At 42.6% G+C, this 14,481-nt stretch overlaps 1 protein-coding gene across 2 annotated transcripts; it reads left to right on the top strand.

The window, feature by feature from the left end:
- Positions 1 to 2,844: 2,844 nt before the first annotated feature.
- On the top strand, positions 2,845 to 14,214 carry LOC125300202 (calcium homeostasis endoplasmic reticulum protein). Of its 2 annotated transcripts, none has more exons than XM_048251912.1 (19): positions 2,845 to 3,054; positions 3,570 to 3,743; positions 3,911 to 3,949; positions 4,755 to 4,918; positions 5,087 to 5,224; positions 5,405 to 5,556; positions 6,389 to 6,500; positions 6,744 to 6,833; positions 7,330 to 7,546; positions 8,362 to 8,528; positions 10,123 to 10,540; positions 10,632 to 10,873; positions 11,004 to 11,137; positions 11,343 to 11,429; positions 11,567 to 11,713; positions 11,942 to 12,046; positions 12,314 to 12,405; positions 13,683 to 13,868; positions 14,139 to 14,214. In XM_048251912.1, exons 1-19 carry the CDS (start codon positions 3,030 to 3,032, stop codon positions 14,174 to 14,176), a joined length of 2,727 nt encoding a protein of 908 aa, XP_048107869.1. In that variant the 5' UTR covers positions 2,845 to 3,029; the 3' UTR covers positions 14,177 to 14,214. The 2 variants fall into 2 exon arrangements, with proteins under 2 accessions (XP_048107869.1, XP_048107868.1); XM_048251911.1 differs by having other exon boundaries at positions 10,102 to 10,540.
- Positions 14,215 to 14,481: the final 267 nt, after the last annotated feature.

The raw sequence follows: 14,481 nt of genomic DNA, 5'->3' as shown, positions 1-14,481 counted from the left end.
TTTATTTATTTACCGCACATAGGATTGCTCTGGATTGACAATGACAATAATGTGATGAGTCAGAGCTGACCCTTTTTTGTTCTGGGCAGACAACTGTTGAGGATTAGACAATTGATGCCAGAACCAAAAGTTTTACTTTCTCTCGTTAGACAACTGTGGGTTTGCAACCACCCGTCACCCCTACTCACTGCAAAAATACCGATGCATTGTCTAATAGTGATAATAGGGAAATATGTCATTATTTCAAGTACTTCACAAAAAATGCAATACCACCAATCTAAAAATGGCAACAAAATAGCACAGTCAAACAGGATGCATTTGACCATGCAACATGTTTGTTGTGAAACATTACTTGTTGTGAAACATTACTTGTACATATGTACTTAAAAGACACACATCTGGTGGTAAGAAACATAAACCTTGGACTAATCCCTGACCTCAGAGAGTAAGAAGATTGATGCAGAAAAACTCACTGTTTTCATGCTATTAGAACTACAGTGATTCCAATTGAAGTAGTGACCAGGGTAACTTTCATTAAATATTAAATATTTACTTTTAATTAAAAAAAGATATAATTGCTATCAGTGACAGGCCAGTGTAAAGGGGGTTGAAGCTATAGAAATTAACAGAGCAAGAGATGACAAGAGTGTTATCAAAGTAAAAAAAAAACAGACTGATCTTCCTTCTCTTTAATCTTATGAATAAAAAAATGAGTGAGGGGATTTTTGTTTGAAATCCTGGTGGAAGAACAAGCTACTGTGATTCAGCTGTTTGTCACACTGCTACGCACACACAAACACACACACCCACATACACACCAAAACAAAACATAAAAAAAACCTGGGAATACCCAAAAGTGACTGACCAACGAGATTAGTAGAGCGCAAAAGTAAAAATGGCTTACTCTGTGAATCACTCACAAGGATCCAAAGACTGGTATTTATTCATTAAGAACAATTAAGTCTCTAACGACTAATTAATTGCATAATCTATTATTTTGTTCCCCTCTCCATGGCCTCAAATGGGGCCCGGGTTGGAGTTAACAGGCTGATTGGAAAGACGCACTCCTCAGTGGGGACAATAAGGGAAAGGAGCGGAATTAATTGGGTTTGATTAAGGAAGCTTTTGAATGGGAGACAGCTTTTTCGCATGACATAATTGGAGGTCAGTGAGGAAGGGGGGTGGAGGTGGTGGATTGGGTGCCTGGCGCCAGTTTCTGCTGTCCTCTTTTGCTGTGCACTGGTTGAGAACATGGTGATTGGCAGGTTATAGTAAACAGCCACACTAGCCTCTTTGCACTGTTTGATGGCTGTCCCAGGAATTCAAAAAATACTGTGGTTTTTAACATAGTTTTATATAATATAATATAAAACTGTGATTGGCACACAAATTGCTTTAATAATCAGGTGGCAGAATGAATTAAGATAATCTGGTTCCACTAGAATCTATGGGTTATGGGGGGAGTGTATTGTGTGAACACTGAACAAAAACCTCCAAAAATAGAACTCAAATATTCACTATTATGCCAAACATAACTAGATTACTAAGCATTAATTTGCAATCCAGGGATCTCCCTGGGCCTTCATGTATTGTTCCCCGCACAGCAAGTGAGAAGAATGGCCAAAAAGAGCTCTACTGCCATCTATGCTTTTCTTGAAAGATGACCCTCACAGTTTGTATCCATCAGTGCTTTTTTTTCTTTTTTTTTTACAAACTCCAAAAGCCTACAAGTAAAACAAAACAAAACCTGAATGCATGGTTTAGTCTATCTTCTACGTGTTATGGTGAAAGACTGGAGTGCATGTGCACGTGACGCAACATTCGAACATGAAACAATGTTATGTTTATAGGTTATGGTTATGTTTATGGGATTTGGCAGACGCTTTTGTCCAAAGCGACACACAAATACAAAAACAATATAATATTTAAAATTTAAAGGAACCATTTGTAAGAATGTGGCCAAAACTGGTACTGCAATCACTTTCAAATTACTGTAGAGCGTTGTATGCCCTCCCCTCCCCCCTGACTCGAGGTTGCCAACCCGGATGCCGAAACACTACTGACTTTGTGATTAGTAGATAGGCGGAGGGTGGCGCATCAGGCCAAAACACAACATGACATGACAAAACACAACATCAACATCAGTTGAGGGCTGCAACTTCACTTTTTAAATGACAATATCCTGGCCGGACTACTGTCAGTGATATAAGTATTTGAAATTAACTTGATTTCTTAATGTCTAGTGACAATCAGGGCCATTTTATGATTAATTGAAATACATTTCTTACATATGGTTCCTTTAACAGGGAACAGATTAGAATGTTGGTCAAACTATAATAAGGAGTATGGCAATAATAAACAACAATGTCAATTCAATCAATAGCCTAATAAAATAAACAATGAAAATGAGGGGGGGCATAATAAACAATAATGTCCATTCAATCAATAATATAAAAACAATATGTAAGACTACATTAAGGAGAATATCAATAATAAACAATAATGTCAAATTATTAAACAGCCTAATGGAAATAAAACAATATTATACAAACCATAACGCATAAGAAGTGCATAAAGAACTAAGTGCATGTTGAACAGAAATGTCTTTAGACCCCTCTTAAACGACCCAAACCTATCACAGGAACTGAGAGCACTGGGCATCTCATTGTTATCAAAAGAGGCAGTTGCTTGGTCGGAATCAATTAACTCAGACTTAACACACCCTACAAATAATTCTACAAGCATATCATGACGATTTTTTAAAAAGGTTAATTACACACCTCCACAGGCAGATGGCACTATCAATTCCGTGTTCTTCTCGGTTCATCTCCATGAAGTGACGCCGTCGGAAAGAATGTGATGTATTTCCGGTGTGTGGAAGTTGAAGAAATACAGCGCCCGTGTCCAAATATAACACGAATCTTGCCTATGTTTTAACTTACAGGTGTACCTTTTTGGTACACGTGATATTTTGTCATTTTTTCCACTGTCTGCAATTACCATTGCTTTAGTCTGCTTGATACATCATCATGGATATTTCGACACCTCCAGAAGGTTCGTAGTGCAGGCTTGCATGATCCGAACAGGCTAACTTAACTAGCGTGCTGATTGATGTTACCTGCTCCTAACAAGAAAAAAACACTCAAAATAATATTAACAAAGCAATGTGCGACACATATGTGTGCTGTAAAATCAACTGTACGATTGCTTGAACTCTATTACTTTAAGTTTTCATTCAGAAAATGAGTCTAATGTTTGCTATCTATAGCCAACTGGCTAGCTCGCTAACGTTACTTATGCCGGGCAAAATAATGCTAGCTATTCAACGCTAGCTAGCATCACAGTGCTTTCACTCATGTAACATTCGTCTGGTTAGTAGAGTTACCTGTTGATGAATCGTGTTGAGCAATATCTGTGATTTTATCCGTGTAATTCATTGACATGAGCCAATTTCATTCATTGTTGGCACAGTTAAAAACTTTGATCCACCCGTCAATACTGCTTACGAAGATGATCTTGTACCTGGAGTTTCCACTCACTGCAGTATTAACTTTATTGTCGTCTTACAGACCAAGAGCTGAGAAATGTCATCGACAAACTGGCTCAGTTTGTTGCTCGCAATGGTCCCGAATTTGAAAAGATGACGATGGAGAAACAAAAGGATAATCATAAATTTTCTTTCCTATTCGGAGGAGAGTTCTTTGGATACTACAAGTACAAACTCGCCATTGAACAGCAACAGCGTAAGTAACCCACACATATCTAAATCAGAATCTGTTTTGCTGTCAGGGTATGGGTGACCCTAGACACAGATGGGAAAGTAGAGTGGGTTTTATGGTGTGAGTTACTCCACCTTGTTGTAAGGTGTATGTACATGTATTGTAATAAAGTAATCCCTCTTTCTTCATAGATTCTTCCACACACGAGTGTGAAGAGTATAAATTGGAAGGTATTTACTAAATCTGAAATATGATTAGCAATATGAAAGTGAACACCCAACATTTACTTTCTGTTTCTCATGGAATAATGTTTCATCAGACATGCTTGGAGATGTGTGTGTGTTCTACCTTGTTTTTTTGGGCTTTACCTGGGTTGTACGTTTTGTTGCATTTGACGTTTTGGGAATCTGATTGGGAATGGGTCACTGATATAGCATTTTGTAAATGCATACATCATTTGGTCAAATTAGCCAAATCAGTGTTTTCGGTTACAGTTATACTGGTGTACATATCTGCAACAACACTTCATCAAAGTTCATTAGCCTGAGGTAGCCAATCCATGAACCAAAGTACAAATATTGCATTTGCATTGGAGTGTCAATAAGACCAATGCATCCCATGCATTGCAGTGTTCCAAAATATTCTCAGTTCTTTTGTAATTTTTGTTTGAATATATTTTTAATTCTCGCACCCCCCAGCCGTAAAGGTATCTCTGAAGATGCCCGGTAAAGTTATGGTAGTATCTGTTCTTGGCCATAACTGTTCCCACAAAGTGTAAACATGGAATTACACATTGGCTTCCATGAAAAGAATTGCATGCAACGCAGTGCTGATTCTCCCCCTCTTGATTGGCTTTGCCACTTAATTTCAGTTCAGTGGTCTTTCCTGCTTTCCATGTTGTTGTAGACATATCTTTATCCCCAAAATCATTTTCATGACTCTCTACTCCAAAATGATAAAGAATAAAATCAAAACATCAGCATCTCCTGCACAGCTGACAAACCTCTGTAATAATGCCACTCTGCTCTGTTGTAGTGATGTGCAAACCACCTGGGAAGGAGATCCCAGACGTGCCCCCACCCATTACCTTGCTGCCTCCGCCGCCTATCCCTCCGGCCACCCCTGCAGTGGATGACCTGATCCAGCAGAGCACGTGGAACCTGCAGCAACAGGAGCAGCACCTCAACACACTCAGACAGGCATGCTCACCACCAGAACCATGATCACATAGAACTGGCATACCTCAAATAAGATTGTAATCTGTTTCGTACAAGTTTGTTGTGAACGGGTAGGAGTTCTGCTCAGCCAGCTTAGTCAGATAGCATTTCATGGATCTTTGACATGAGTTATTGTTGTTTATTTTTCAGGAACAAGTGACGGCGGCCATTGCTTTAGCAATGGAGCAGCAGACACAGAAGCTGCTTGCTGACACTCAGCTGGATGTTGGGGAGTTTGACAGCCTTCTACAGCCAATCATCGACACCTGCACAAAAGATGCCATTTCAGTAAGTGAAATCTTACATGACTGAAATTTGTGCTATATGTATAATATTTGTTGGCTGTGCTTCATGTTTTTGACACATGTTCTTTCCTAGCCTTTCAACAGTTTGCATTAAATATTCTCCTGTGGAGGTGTTTTAGATTCAGATTTATCTTTATTTTGCTCTCTGGCTATCTCTCTCCAGGCTGGTAAAAACTGGATGTTCAATAACGCCAAGGGCCCTCCACACTGCGAGTTAATGTGCTCCCACCTCCGCAATCGCATCACGGCAGAGACGGCCCACTTTGAGCTGCGCCTCCACCTCATCTACCTGACCAACGATGTCCTCCATCACTGGTGGGTCTCTTACTCCGAGGCTTACTCAAATGTCACACTGCCACACTGATTGACAGCATGAGGACATAGATCTGCTTAGACATGATCTGCTTTTGGGCCCCCACCACTAAGCGCATTTCACGCTCTTGGCATTCTCTCAACCACTTTAAAGCTGCAGTTGGCAAGATTTTTTTTATCATATTCACTGAAACCACCACTATGCTCAGACAGAACATCAGCCGATTTTAGAAAAAAACCCCGCACTTCTACCTCCACCTAGAGCCTGTTATTTATTTTGCAAAAATCCACAGCTCCCGGTTCTTCTGGTCCAATCAGAACAGGGCTGTCAATCTGACTGTCAATCATAGTCTGGTGCAGTCTGGTGCTCACTGACGAGCACGACCTAGATGAGAGGGTGGTCGGTGGTAGTGGGGGAGGGGCATGAGAGTTGCAAACATGGCCAAACATCCCCTCAGTCTGTCAGACTTGCCAACTGCAGCTTTAAGTCAGACATTGGTAATGGCTTTCCAACAGTTCTGAAGGAGTTCCCATACACATCTTGTCTCATGTTAATTGAGAAGTAATCTAGATGACCATGTCATAAAGCCGGTTATCATGGCAAAATTGTGCAAAGCATTCATAAAGGTAAAAGGAGACTAATTAAAAGAATCTGATTCATGAAACATATTTTGTTTTCTTCTTTTAAAAAAAATGAAATATATTTTTAATTTGTTATATTATTCAAAATATCATCTATTTACCCTCATGACTGCTTGTACACTATTGGCACAAAAAGCAAAAACAAAAAAGTAGATGTCTAAAAAATGTTGACCTTATGTATGTGCTGTTGCAGTCAGAGGAAGCAGCAGCGAGATCTCCTGGCTGCTATTCAGAAGGTGGTGGTGCCCATCTACTGCACAAGCTTCCTGGCTGTGGAGGAGGACAAACAGCAGAAAATAACCCGGGTACATTTGGATCACTCTCCTCCCTATGGTTGCTTTTTTTTAAAAGGGGACACATGCTTTCCTTCTTCTGATCCCACAAATCTTGCATTTGCAACCATTTTTTAAGTGGTTAATGTTGCTCTTATGTATAAAGATGTCATATCCAAATGTCACAAACACATTTCAGGATCATAAGGGTGATATTGTAGTGTTAGATATATGCTTTGCATGGAAAACTGACAGCTTCTGAAAACTGTATTCCAGTTACTGCAGCTGTGGGAGAAGAATGGCTATTTTGATGACCTCACCATCCAGCAGCTCAAAAACCCAGCTGTGGGGTTGGGCCAGTACCAGGTGAGCCACTCTGCAGTCTGTTCATCCACAGGTGAAGCACCTGCCAGAGGAATTACTGATCAACACGCTTGACCTGATCCGTTGTGGAATGCAGGGTTGAAATGCACACATTTATCTCTGCATTTTCTTTCCTGTCAACTATTAGCATTTTTAAACCAGGAGATGAGTAAATGGAGAGCAAGTTAATGTCTCAAACCAGGTTTTTGGCCACTTTGTTACCAGTTTTAGAGTGAAAAGACTTGCACAGCAAGTGCAAATGTCGATATGCAGAGACATACCAAATTCAGAAATGAATTCCCGTTCAACTCAGGACTCCTATTTTACCATGACCACAGGTTTTAACAAGTTACGTATAAAGCCAGGACTCATGGCTCCAGGGTCATTATAATGCATAATGTGGCCTCTGGTCACTGGTGTGATGTCTTCTGATTAAACATGATTAAATGATGCTTTGGCAACCCTCCTGCTGACTGAGCTGCTGCTGTGTCTCCTCCAGGCGTCGCTGATCACAGAGTACGCCGCTGTGGTGCAGCCCGTCCAGCTGGCCTTCCAGCAGCAGATCCAGACGCTCAAAACACAGCACGATGAGTTCATCACCAACCTCAAGCAGCAGCAGACGGTCGCTGTGGCAGCGGCTGCGGCGGCCGTCGGCCAGCTGGCGCCAGCGGACGGGGAAGTGAAGTCACAAGGAGCGCCGCTGACCTCCCAGCCAGGTGACCCACACAGTCTAACAGGGAGGCTACACCGGGCACCTAGCTGTCTGAAGTGCTCCGTTCCTGGAGCACCTGCTGCAACAAATAGCTTCCACTGTAATCAATGCAACTGGCTACACCAGACGCGATAGTGGCACGTACGTTCAAAAAAAATTAATCCAGTCTTCTAAAACTATTCAGGAGGAGACAGGTGCTGTATTGATTAGCAGGTCTTACCCTCAGCTAAAAAGCATCTGGAAGTCAGGAAACTCATGTTCTCTGTTGGAAATTATGGTATTTCACATTTAAGTTATCTCACTAGCATGTCCATGTTCCATTTTGTTGTGCCTTTCATAATGATTCAAGGTAGAATGTCTTTCATTCAACAAGGAAAATTGAGAGTAAAGTGAGTTCTTCCAAGCAGCTGTAGGAACACAAACCTAGAGACACATTCACAGTCGGTTTCAGGTACTGTTAACCTCCCAGTTAAACATGCAGGCAGATAACATAGACAAACCGTCATGCGCACACTTTTTCCTGACTGGACAGACTATTCTAGTTCACTTTAGTCATCTAAACCCGTTCCTCTTCTGTAACCTCATCATTTCATCATTTGCTCATTTAGCAGACACTTCTATCCAAAGCGACTTACATATGTCTGTTATATTACGAGGGCCATTGTTCCCACAGCAACTTGGGGTTAAGTGCCTTGCTCAAGGGCACAATGGTGGAAGCCGGGAATTGAACCCACAACATTTCAGGCTACTACACGCTAGCCCAGCTCCTGCCACCACCGCCCAGAACCCACTGTAACCCGTTCCTTTTAATCCCACCAGGTGAGGGTAAGCCCCCTATGGCGGGCCCACCTCCAGGAGATTATGACGGTACTCCCACCCGACCCCCAGACTCCTCCAATCCGAGCGGCCCCTCGGACATCCCATCCTCCAAGTCCGGCTGGTTCGAACCCCAGCACAACATGCCAGCCTGGAACCCCCAGCAGCCTGTGAGTCATCTCCTACATGGCCGTGTATTCCTCTGTCTCGGTAGTGTAGTGTGTATCTTGATGTATATGTACTGTTACAGTGAGTAGATACTAGATATGATGGATATATAGACATTCATAGTTATGTCATAGACTTCATGAGTTGGATGAAGTGTTTATGTGAAATAATGCAGTAAGTTTTAATGTAGGTTAGACAATAAACTGGGATAATATTAATAATGATACATTTTATTTGTTACATAGCGCCTTTCAAAGCACCCAAGGTCGCTTTACAGAGTAAACACAGTGAAATTTTTTTTATAATCAAATTAAATCAAAATTTATAATATACACACAAATTAAAAACAAGAAAACATAGTAATAGTAAAAAGCACATTAAAGTCCATAAGCTATCTTGAAAAGGTGGGTTTTCAAAGCCGTTTTGTATTGTGAGATGGAGTCAAGAGCATGAATGTGTGAGGGGAGTGAGTTCCACAGTTTGGGTGCAGCATAAGAAAAGGCCTTTGCTCCCATTGTGGTGAGCCTGATGTTTGGTACTGACAATAATCCAGCTGTAGATGAACATAGTGAACGGGACGGTGAATAACTCTGTAGGAGTTCTGTGACCTGGAGGACAGAGGTTATGAAGGGCTTTGCATGTCATCAACAGGATTTTAAAGTTGATCCGCTGAGAGACAGGGAGCCAGTGCAGCTCTATAAGGAGAGGTGTAACATGTTGGGAGGACTTTGTGCGGGTGATAATCCGCGCTGCAGAGTTTTGAATGAGTTGGAGGCGATGGATGAGTTTGTTTGGGATGCCTGTCAGGATTGCATTGCAGTAGTCAATGCGAGATGTTACAAGGGTGTTGACAAGCACTTCAGCGGAGCATTGTGTGAGTGCAGGGTGCAGTCTGGAGACGTTCCTGAGGTGAGAGAACACAGTCCGACAGACATTATTGATGTGGTTGGAAAATGAAAGGCTACTGTCCAGGATAACACCAAGGCTCTTCACCTGTTTGGAGACCGGTATGGTGGTCTCACCAAAGGAGATTAAGGAGATACTGTTTTTTGCAAGTGTAGATATGGGGCCAATGAGCAACAGCTTACTGTTGAAATTCAGGTAATTGCTCGTCATCCATGTCTGTATGTCATGTCGATGTCGAAAGCAGCACTGAGGTCTAGAAGGATGAGGATGGATAGTAGACCAGTGTCAGCTGCACAGAGGAGATCATTTGTGATTTTAACCAGGGCTGTTTCAGTACAGTGTTGGGGGCGCAAACCAGATTGAAATTGCGATCTCAAAAAGAGATTATCGTTTTGGAGATAGGTCTGAAGTTGAGATGCAACTACCTTCTCCAGTATTTTAGAAATGAATGGCAGGTTAGATATAGGACGATAATCATTGAAATCGTTACAGTCAAGGCCAAGTTTCTTCAAAGATGGTCTAATAATGGCAACTTTCAATGAAGAGAGAACCTGATAATACTGTCACAAGTGTACTCTATTCTCCATGTATTACTCATTCATCTCATTCTAATAAGGACTAGATAGTTTTGCATCAGTCAGCACTGATGTATGTTGTTTCATCGTTCAGCCTCCCTTCGACCCCACTCAGGCCCCCCCGCCATGTCCTCCGTGGAACAGCCACGAGGGCATGTGGAACGAGCAGAGGGACCCCAGCTGGAGTGGCCCTCGCGATGGTGGAGGTGGCGGCGGAGGCCCGTGGAGTGGTCAGTCGGAGCCCCCTCCCTCCTGGAGCGGCCAGTACGACCAGCCGCCCTGGAGCAACCAGCCGGATCAGCCCCCCTGGGGCCAGAGGGAGCCCCCGTTCAGGATGCAGCGGCCCCCGCACTTCCGAGGCCCCTTCCCGCCCCACCAGCAGCCGCCACCCTTCAACCAGCCCCCTCCCCCGCACAACTTCGGCCGTTTCCCGCCGCGGTTCATGCAGGATGACTTCCCGCCACGTCACCACTTTGATAGACCCCCATACCCCCCACACCGTTTTGATTACCCTCAAGGAGACTTCCCAGGAGGTAAACAAAACACCTAGATTACCACCTAAAAGTTTTTATTGGTATTTTTACATGCGCTTCAGCGATCTGACTCCTTTCCCGTTCCATCCAGACATCGGGCCGCCACCTCATCACCACCCAAGTCAGAGGATTCCGCCCCCAGGAATGGCTGAGCATCCACCGTGGGGCGGCAACCAGCACCCGGACTTCGGTCCCCCGCCCCATGGCTTCAACGGCCAGTCGCCCCACATGAGACGCCCGGCTCCCGCACACGTCAGCCAGGACGACCCCAGTCTGGTACCCAACGTCCCCTACTTCGACCTGCCAGCAGGCCTGATGGCTCCGTTAGTAAAGGTGCGTCATCATCTCATACATCTGTATGCTTTGTGGTATTCTGAAATGGTTTAGACTGATATTGCATTTAAATTTTAAGGTCTGATTTCATTTTTTTGTATATATAAACATTTTTATGTGCCTCTTGTAGCTAGAAGACCATGACTACAAGGCTTTGGATCCCAAAGACATCCGCCTTCCACCTCCCATGCCTCCTAGTGAGCGGCTACTGGCTGCAGTGGAGGCCTTCTACAGCCCCCCATCACACGACAGACCCAGAAACAGGTATTGCATCTTTATTGTGAAGAACACATTTGATATATCTTTGATATTTACTGCATGTTAGTTGCTCACTGTAGATCTAATGTACTTTTTAGTAACTCATCAGAGCTCTCCTATGTAGTTACAACATAAGTTGCCGCCTGAAAGTAGGAATTCTTTCCCATTCAGACTAGCTAACAGTCTGTCTTGTCATTTGTTTTTTTTATAGTGAGGGCTGGGAACAAAATGGCCTTTATGAGTTCTTCAGAGCGAAGATGAGAGCGAGGCGGAAAAAGGAACAGGAGAAGCGCAACAGGTGGGGAGAAGCTGAATTTGATGCTGATATTGTATTGAAGCTGATTTTTGTGCTGTGCATTTCCACGCTCTCTCTCTCGTCTTTCACTCACGTTTTCTCTTTTTTTTGTTCTTCCCGTTTGGTCTCCTTCCCCACAGCATGCGAGCCAGCCGTTCCCGCAGTCGCTCTCGCAGCAGGGGGCGCTCTTCGTCACGTTCTAGTTCTAGGTCTTCCAAGTCTTCGCGGTCCTATTCCAGGTCCCGGTCCCGGTCCCGTTCCAGATCCTACTCTCGATCCAGATCCAGGTACACACACCTCAAGCCGGATCTGCAGGCTTTTTACTGTCATTTACCATCATGGAGGCACCTTCTTAAGCTCTATTTACAAACGTCTGAAGGGTTCTTTGGAAACGTTTTTTGTGATTCTTGTTGTTGAGGATAGTCCTCAAAGGAGTAACTCTGAGAGATTGTCAAAGGTAAATCGAATATTGTCGAATATGATAGAACTGAGGTGAAAAATGTTTGTGTCTGTAGAAGCAGGAGCCGGTCACGGTCGTCACGCAGTCGCTCCCGGTCCCGATCTCGCTCCAAGTCACCAGACAAGAAACGCCAGGAGAAGTCTCGCAGCCCTACTCCCCCGTAAGTCTGCCATCACACCCCTCTACCTGAGAGTGACCCGGCAATGATTTTATGGACCCTTTCAAGAGAGTTCCATTATCAGCATCATAGTTGGCCCCACAAGACTTCCTTTTTAACATTCCATATGTTATCTTAATGCAGAGGAAGTAGATTGGGGCCCAAATAGAACGTTCAAGCATTGTTTTTGTTTTTATTGTTGAAAGGGTCTATATGGTTGTGTTTTCCTGAATAAATGTAAAGACCCATTTATTTGGTCTTTATTTACAGCTCAACGTCTGGGCTCGGTACGGGGTCATCGGTGCCCATTGATCTGCGGCTTGGAGAGGAGAACAAGGGACACCAGATGCTCATGAAGATGGGTAAGACTGGGAGAGGAAAAAGCTTGGAATGTCCGAACACTTGCTCCCATCAGGATTTTTTAATGACTATTCACCATCACAACACCTACAGTTGTGCTCAAAAAAATAGCAGTGCCTTTAGAAAAATGAGTAAATGTCAAAATTCTTCAAACAAATTGTACTTTCATGAACACAGATGCATTGGGGACACAGTACATTCTATTCCAAAGCAAAACAATTGGGCAAAGTCATCAAAACTTAAATAATAATAACGATATTTCATAGAAAGTCAGAAATGCCATGTTCAAAGAAATAGCAGCGTTGCCATCTTTCCTTGGAAACTCAAAAATGTACTGTACAAACTAAGAAATTCTTGATAAGTGAACTTGGCTGAGTATCCTAAACTAATATTTTGTTGCAAAACCACGGTTTCTGATAACTGCTTCACATCTGTGGTGCATGGAGTCAACCAACTTCTGGCAAAACCAAGAAACAAAGAGGAATTGTGGAATACAGTACAATTAACCTGGGCTGCAATACCTGTTGAACGATGCCAGAAGTTGGTTGACTCCATGCACCACAGATGTGAAGCAGTTATCAGAAACCGTGGTTTTGCAACAAAATATTAGTTTAGGATACTCAGCCAAGTTCATTCAAACATTCAAAGAAATTCAAGAATTTCTTAGTTTGTACAGTACATTTTTGAGTTTCCAAGGAAAGATGGCAACGCTGCTATTTCTTTGAACATGGCATTTCTGACTTTCTATGAAATATCATTATTATTATTTAAGTTTTGATGACTTTGCCCAATTGTTTTGCTTTGGAGTAGAATGTACTGTGTCCCCAATGCATCTGTGTTCATGAAAGTACAATTTGTTTGAAGAATTTTGACATTTACTTTTTTCTAAAGGCACTGCTATTTTTTTGAGCACAACTGTACAGGGGCATATGAGAATGCAGCCGCGTCTTTTTAACATTTGTCTGCTGCATTCTTACTGCAGTCTCAAGGTTCTTGGTAATGCAAAACATGGGACTTGTAAACAAAGGATTCACCTGTCTAGTGGGCTGCCTCATGAATTATTCACACGAGTGCCTTCTGTTTTGCGTGTCTTTGGTTGTAAAGTGTGTCAGTGTGTACACATCACTGGCTCACACTTAGTTTCCTACAAATGTTACTTTTTATTATTGTCTTTGTGAATGTATGCTTCGACTGTGCACCTTTTGTTGAATACTTTTACAGTTGAATAGCTTTTGAGTATATGTGCTGTTGTGTGATTTACTTGTAACTTTCTGAACAGGCTGGAGTGGCTCTGGAGGACTTGGAGCCAAGGAGCAGGGCATCCAGGACCCCATCAAAGGTGGAGATGTGCGAGACAGGTGGGACCAGTACAAGGGTGTCGGGGTATCGCTGGACGACCCTTATGAGAACTACCGCAGGAACAAAAGCTACAATTTTGTGGCCCGTATGAAAGCCAGAGAAGAGGGTAAGAGTATTTCCAGTTCACTGAGCTTTCTCAAAATTATGAAACTGCATGAGTCAGAGAGTCTGTGGCTGTGGTTTGGATAATATAGATTGAGCTTTATCAGTTTGCTACTTTAGATTACGTTTGGAATGAGGAAGTAACCATTCATTATATTTCCTCATGAATGGATATATACCAGTGTTGTTTGCCCCTCTACTCGATCAGAGTCGGCCATTTTTGACCCCTGTAAACTTAAATGCATCTTTTTGTTTGTTTTATTTTACTTCACAGTGAATCGGGAACCGCCAGAGCCTGCAACAACAGAATGATAAATCATCAATTTAAAACCCCATCCATTTTTTTTTAAGAAACCTGAACACTGGTTATGGTTGTCATTCTTGAATGTCCCCCCTTTCTTGCTCTTGTACTGAATGACAAGGAACTTGTGTAAAAAGAATCAGACTTTTGTGTTGTAGTGTTCTGTTTTCTAGTTAAAAGCTGTAGTGGAAAGAAGACGTTTTAAACCCATGTATTCACATCAGGACTTCACTCCAGTAATTCCACAAAACGAAAAATAAAAAAAAATATTTTTAAAATCATGCATCATATTGTGTTTGCCGTTGTTGTGCTGGAG

Source organism: Alosa alosa, chromosome 9 (assembly GCF_017589495.1).
Source record: "Alosa alosa isolate M-15738 ecotype Scorff River chromosome 9, AALO_Geno_1.1, whole genome shotgun sequence".
NCBI classification, from domain to species: domain Eukaryota; kingdom Metazoa; phylum Chordata; class Actinopteri; order Clupeiformes; family Clupeidae; genus Alosa; species Alosa alosa.
This window is presented reverse-complemented; position numbering and strand designations above follow the sequence as displayed.

Coding starts and splice junctions, on each gene's coding strand:
- LOC125300202 (XM_048251911.1), top strand. CDS start 3,030: ATGGATATTTCGACACCTCCAGAAG. Junction 4,919..5,086: donor ACCTCAACACACTCAGACAG/GCATGCTCACCA, acceptor TTTATTTTTCAG/GAACAAGTGACGGCGGCCAT. Junction 12,047..12,313: donor TCTCGCAGCCCTACTCCCCC/GTAAGTCTGCCA, acceptor CTTTATTTACAG/CTCAACGTCTGGGCTCGGTA.